The 6,000-nt window shown below is 51.4% G+C and overlaps 2 protein-coding genes across 3 annotated transcripts in view; one reads left to right on the top strand and one right to left on the bottom strand.

Moving 5' to 3' along the window:
* The first annotated feature begins 1,822 nt into the window (after positions 1–1,822).
* LOC143956448 (SUZ RNA-binding domain-containing-like) overlaps positions 1,823–6,000 on the top strand; it is an 8,720-nt gene continuing 4,542 nt past the window's right edge. The window contains exon 1 of the mRNA XM_077466634.1: positions 1,823–1,954. Within this exon, the coding sequence (XP_077322760.1) occupies positions 1,904–1,954 (51 nt within the window). The 5' untranslated portion in view covers positions 1,823–1,903. The remainder of the gene's footprint in view (positions 1,955–6,000) is intronic.
* The window catches only part of LOC143956447 (F-box only protein 42-like), a 26,410-nt gene continuing 24,324 nt past the window's right edge, over positions 3,915–6,000 (bottom strand). For both annotated transcript variants that reach the window (XR_013269920.1, XM_077466631.1), the window contains one exon: positions 3,915–4,152. Coding sequence is in view for 1 of the 2 variants with exons in the window: in XM_077466631.1 (XP_077322757.1) it covers positions 4,073–4,152 (80 nt within the window). In the remaining variant the exon portion in view is untranslated. The remainder of the gene's footprint in view (positions 4,153–6,000) is intronic.

The raw sequence follows: 6,000 nt of genomic DNA, 5'->3' as shown, positions 1-6,000 counted from the left end.
TCTGTCAGCGGTGCCGCGGGCAGCGGATGACATCATCTCTCACTGCCCGCCTGGCATCACCGCTGCCCCGCCATAACAGCAGGGCTGCGAAGGCTGCTCCGGACAGAGCTGCAGCCCCGGGCGAGCGGAGAGATAGTTACCGCGTCTCATCTCTCACTGCCAGCGCCGCCCGCATGTGGAGGTTTATCCGCTCGGACGCTGCTGGGGAGCGGCTGCCAGAAGTAAGTAGTGGTAAGCTGCATCTGGGTGGTAGGTGACAGTGGCAGGAGGGGGCTCTAGTGGGGATCCTGATATATAGAGGGACACTGATGGGGTCCCTGTTGTAAGGAGGGACTCGATGTAAGGGGGGACCCTGATGGGGAACCTGATGTAAGGGCGAGTCTAACCTAAAGTGGACCCTGATGTAAGGCAGGGGTCTAATGTAAGGGGGGCTCTAATGCAAATGGGACCCTGATGTAAGGGGGGCTCTGATTTAAGGGGGGACTCTGATGTAAGGGGGGGCTCTGATGTAAGGGGGACTCTGATTTAAGGGGGGACTCTGATGAAAGGGGGGGCTCTGATATAAGGGGTGCTCTGATGTAAGGGGGCTCTGATTTAAGGGGGTGACTCTGATGTAAGGGGGGACTCTGATTTAAGGGGGGCTCTGATGTAAGGGGGCTCTGATATAAGGGGGGACTCTGATATAAGGGGGGACTCTGATATAAGGGGGGACTCTGATATAAGGGGGGCTCTGATGTAAGGGGGGACTCTGATTTAAGGGGGGACTCTGATTTATTAAGGGGGGACTCTGATGTAAGGGGGGGACTCTGATGTAAGGGGGGACTCTGATGTAAGGGGGGACTCTGATGTAAGGGGGACTCTGATGTAAGGGGGGCTCTGATGTAAGGGGGGACTCTGATGTAAGAGGGGCTCTGATGTAAGGGGGGACTCTGATGTAAGAGGGACTCTGATGAAAGGGGGGCTCTGATATAAGGGGGCTCTGATGTAAGGGGGCTCTGATTTAAGGGGGTGACTCTGATGAAGGGGGGCTCTGATGTAAGGGGGACTCTGATTTAAGGGGGGACTCTGATGAAAGGGGGGGCTCTGATGTAAGAGGGGTTCTGATGGAAGGAGGCTCTGATTTAAGGGGGTGACTCTGATGTAAGGGGGGACTCTGATGTAAGGGGAGCTCTGATGTAAGGGGGGACTCTGATGTAAGGGGAGCTCTGATGTAAGGGGGGCTCTGATGTAAGGGGTGACTCTGATGTAAGGGGGGCTCTGATATAAGGGGGCTCTGATGTAAGGGGGTTCTGATGTAAGGGGGGTTCTGATGTAAGGGGGCACTGATGTAAGGGGGGCTCTGATTTAAGGGGGGACTCTGATGAAAGGGGGGTTCTGATGTAAGGGGGACTCTGATTTAAAGGGGGACTCTGATGGAGACCACACTTGTCCTGGAGTCACAGGGACATGTGATGGCAAATCCAAAATCTTACAGTTGTCACCAGAACATGAAGAGAAAGGGAAATCTTCCATTGGAGACACTTCTAGTGGATGGAGAGATGCCTCACATCAGAGGGAATTTCTCTCACTTCCTGTTTGGTCATGGGACAGGAAGTAATGGGGCGCACATGGCAAACAAGGAGTTATAACCCTCCCTGATTAATATTTCCCATTGACAATATAATGTGTGGGGGTGGAGTCTGTCTGCTCTGAGATGCGCCGATTGAACTTATGATGACATTGCTCTCTACAGACCAGACACAGGAGTACCAAGATGGCGGACTGACAGTTTCCGGCTGACGCTAGGCCTCCTTCCGGTCACGTCTTGCGTGTCGGCCGCGCGCGCGTACTCGTACGTGCTGGTGCAGGAGCGGCGCCTGCGCAGTAAAGGCCGGCGCGCGGCCTGGTTTCCGGGGAGCGGAAGATGGAAGAGGATGAGGTCGCTGAGAGTTGGGAGGATGCGGCCGACAGCGGGGTGAGTGGAGGCCGGAGAGTGTCCGGACTGAGGCCGGGGTCGGCTGTGTAAGGGAGGCCTGTCCTGTGTATATAGACTGTAGAGTCTGAGGTCTCTCCTGGGCCATCCCATAATATGTTGGTGTCTCATATACTCCGGTGATGGAGTTCCCACCAATTACAATCTGGCTGGAGGAGGCGGGTGGGGGGGGGGGGGTGGTGGCTGGAGGAGGAGGAGGAGGCGGCGGTAGGGAGGGGGTGGTGGCTGGAGGAGGCGGCGGTAGGGAGGGGGTGGTGGCTGGAGGAGGAGGAGGAGGAGGCGGCGGTAGGGAGGGGGTGGTGGCTGGAGGAGGCGGCGGTAGGGAGGGGGGGCGGCTGGAGGAGGAGGCGGTAGGGAGGGGGGGGGCGGCTGGAGGAGGCGGCGGTAGGGAGGGGGGGGCGGCTGGAGGAGGCGGCGGTAGGGAGGGGGGGGGGGCGGCTGGAGGAGGCAGCGGTAGGGAGGGGGGGGGGGCGGCTGGAGGAGGCAGCGGTAGGGAGGGGGGGGGGGGGCGGCTGGAGGAGGCAGCGGTAGGGAGGGGGGGGCGGCTGGAGGAGGCAGCGGTAGGGAGGGGGGGCGGCTGGAGGAGGCAGCGGTAGGGAGGGGGGGGGGGCGGCTGGAGGAAGCGGCGGTAGGGAGGGGGGGGCGGCTGGAGGAGGTGGGAGGGGGTGGTGGAGGCTGGAGGGGGTGGCAGTGGGGGGGGTGGCGGCTGGAGGAGGAGGCGGTAGGGAGGGGGTGGCTGGAGGAGGCGGGGAGGGGGGTGGCGGCTGGAGAAGGTGGCGGCAGTAGGGGGGTGGCGGCTGGAGGAGGCGGCGGTAGGGAGGGGGGTGGCTGGAGTAGGGGGGGGGTGGCTGGAGGAGGCGGTAGGAAGGGGGGGTGGCTGGAGGAGGGGGAGGCTGGAGAAGGCGGCGGCAGTAGGGGGGTGGCGGCTGGAGGAGGCGGCGGTGGGGAGTGGCGGCTGGAGGAGGCGGCGGTGGGGAGGGGGTGGCTGGAGGAGGCGGTAGGAGGGGGGTGGCTGGAGGAGGAGGCGGGGGGTGGTGGCTGCAGAAGGCGGCGGCAGTAGGGGGGGTGGCGGCTGGAGGGGGAGGCGGCAGCAGCGACAGTACAACCAATTGACTTCTATAGAACCACCCTGTTTGATTTTCCATTTGAGCTCTGCAGCCTATTGCTGGCTACCCTGATCGGTGTATTCTGTAGATGGGGAGGGGGGGGGGAATAGGATAGGCTCCCCTCCTCCACATCAAGTATAGATGGGCTTCCCTAGACCCTCTGTGGCCACATTTACATCTCTGGAAGTCGGTGGAGTGGACATCGGTGCCGATAATTGGCATTTACATCAGTACCGGAACTCGCACAAATGCAGCGATACTTTCAGGCTCGGTTCTTTCAGCTGCCACTGACAGCTGAAGGGTAAAAAAAAAAAGTCAATTTTATCGTTTAAGGAGCGGGACCGCCGCATCTTTGACAACCGATGAGCCGTCATCTCTCGGTGAGGTTTCCCAGTTTGACAGCTGAAGTGTGAATGAAGTCCCGGCAATTGGAGCTGTCAAACAAAAAAAAAATAAAAAATGCAGCGGCCCCGATGTTATCAACCACTTTGCTCAGTAGCTGAAACAAAGATATAAAAAGAAACATTGTTTCTTTGTATCTTTTGCTTCATTTACAGATCAAAGGGATGAACTTCCGTCTGCAGATTAAGTCGGTTTAAAGCAACCTGTCAATTATAAAACATTTTTTTGTTTTTTTAAGTTCCCGTTTTAACCCCTTAATAACCCTTCACTCTAATCAGCCTTATTTAACTCCTTATTCTCCTTCATTTAATTATTTTCTGTTTTTTTTTTGTTTGTTTCATTTTATAAAATAGATTAAAACCTTTTTTTTATATTCGTTATTTTTAGATCTTTAAATGCAAAATGTGGGGGGAAAAAAAACACAAAAAAACAAATTGTAAATAACTTTTTAATGCTTTGTACCAGGGTGAGCTTACTAAAAAGGCTTTTCAAATCCTTTTGATTTAAATCATAATTTTTTAAAGAGCAGCTGTCATCTCTGTCCCGGAGCGGTTCGGCCTCTGACCCACTGTTGACTTGCCGACGGTCCCATTCACTGCCATGATGAATCTGAAATGACAGTCCCTTTAAATGGAAGGACTCCTTCTTGCTGGTAGTTAGAATCTTTAATATCTTCAACACAAAAAAAAAAAAAATGAAGGTTTCCTGTTAAGAATAAGCTGTCAGGTTAGTAAAACGGCGATAGCCGAACCGATTCAATCATACAGTTTGGATAAATGAATATTCCTGAACTTTGGTTTATATCTCATGGTTACTGTGCCATCAATGCAGAGCATGTTATCTCAGCTTGCGAGCTTGGATTCATTGATTGAGTTTACCAAAAAATGTAACTATTGTAGAAAGTACAGCCTCATGCTACATAACTAAGCTCCATTTCATGCTGGATAAACTAAATTATTAATGTATCTTAAATGTATCTTTAACCAGTTGCCGACCAGCGCACGCCGATGTACGTCGGCAGAATGGCACGGGCAGGCAAATGGGCGTACCTGTACATCCCTTTAAATTTGCCGCCCTGCCATCGGGAGCGTGGCGGCAATCCCCATGAGTCCGGTCGCGGGACCCGTGGACTCGAACGCCGCGGGCATACCCGCAATCGTCTCACGGGGCGGCCAAATGAAGAAATGCCGTTGTAAACAGCATTTCCTCCGTTCTGCCTAGCAACTAGTGACGCTGTTCTCTGCTCCATGTGATTGGAGCAGAGATCAGTGTTCACTAAATTAAAGCCCAGCCCCCCAACAGTTAGTAACACACCCCTAGGAACACTTAACCCTACACTGCCACCCACTGGTTAACCCTTTCACTGCCAGTGTCATTTACACAGGAATCACTGCATTTATATAGCACTGATTACTGTATAAATGACAATGGTCCCAAAAATGTGTCAAAAATGTCCGATGTGTCCGCCACAATGTCAGTCACAATAAAAATCGCTGATCGCCGCCATTACTAGTAAAAAAAAAAAAATATTAATAAAAATGCCATAAAACTATCCCTTATTTTGTAAACGCTATAACTTTTGCGCAAACCAATCAATAATTGCTTATTGCGATTTATTTTTATTATTTTTATTTATTTATTAATTTTTTTACCAAAAATATGTAGAAGAATACGTATCGGCCTAAACTGAGGGGAAAAAAACGTTTTTTTATATATTTTTGGGGGATATTTATTATAACATAAAGTAAAAAATAATGCGTTTTTTTTTTTCAAAATTGTCGCTCTATTTTTGTTTATAGCGCAAAAAATAAAAACCGCAGAGGTGATCAAATCCCACCAAAAGAAAGCTCTATTTGTGGGGGAAAAAAAAGGACGTCAATTTTGTTTGGGAGCCACGTCGCCACGACCGCGCAATTGTCAGTTAAAGCGACGCAGTGCCGAATCGCAAAAAGTGGTCTGGTCTTTGACCAGCAAAATGGTCCGGTCTGTAAGTGGTTAATAGAAAGCTATCTATTTTAATAAAATGATTGGAGGAAAAAAAAAAAAATTTAGATAAACTTTTATTTTTTTCCCTTTTCTTTTCCTTTCCCAGCAATCAGTTGATCCCTAGTACTAACCAATCAGATTAGTTGAGGTGGTTCTCTTTGCTCTTCTATAGGGAGACATTGATCGCTCTGAAGTGTGAGGTTTCAGCAGTCGTGTGTCTTTAGACTTGGCTATAAATAGTGTGTGATTTCCCTTTAAGGCTCCCAGGCAGTTATTATTACCGCCATGTTTAGCGCGATTTATTTGGCAGCCATGCGAAGACGCATAAAATGCTGAGTGTCTCCAGACTGTGAGGTCTCATCGGACACTTCCCCCGGCCGAGGAGGAATCTCTGTGTTGCAGTCCCGGGGCCGTCAGTAAAATTTTGGTCTCTGGATTCACTCCCCTCCGCTAGATCACTTCTGAGGATTAAAGCCGATTTCCATGTGTCCTGTCACTTGAAAAACGCCTTAAAGTTGTTGTTGTTTGTTTTTT

This window comes from Lithobates pipiens, unplaced genomic scaffold (genome assembly GCF_037356315.1).
Source record: "Lithobates pipiens isolate NorthernLeopardFrog02 unplaced genomic scaffold, aLitPip1_a1.2 Scaffold_365, whole genome shotgun sequence".
In the NCBI taxonomy this organism is placed as follows: Eukaryota; Metazoa; Chordata; class Amphibia; order Anura; family Ranidae; genus Lithobates; species Lithobates pipiens.
This window is presented reverse-complemented; position numbering and strand designations above follow the sequence as displayed.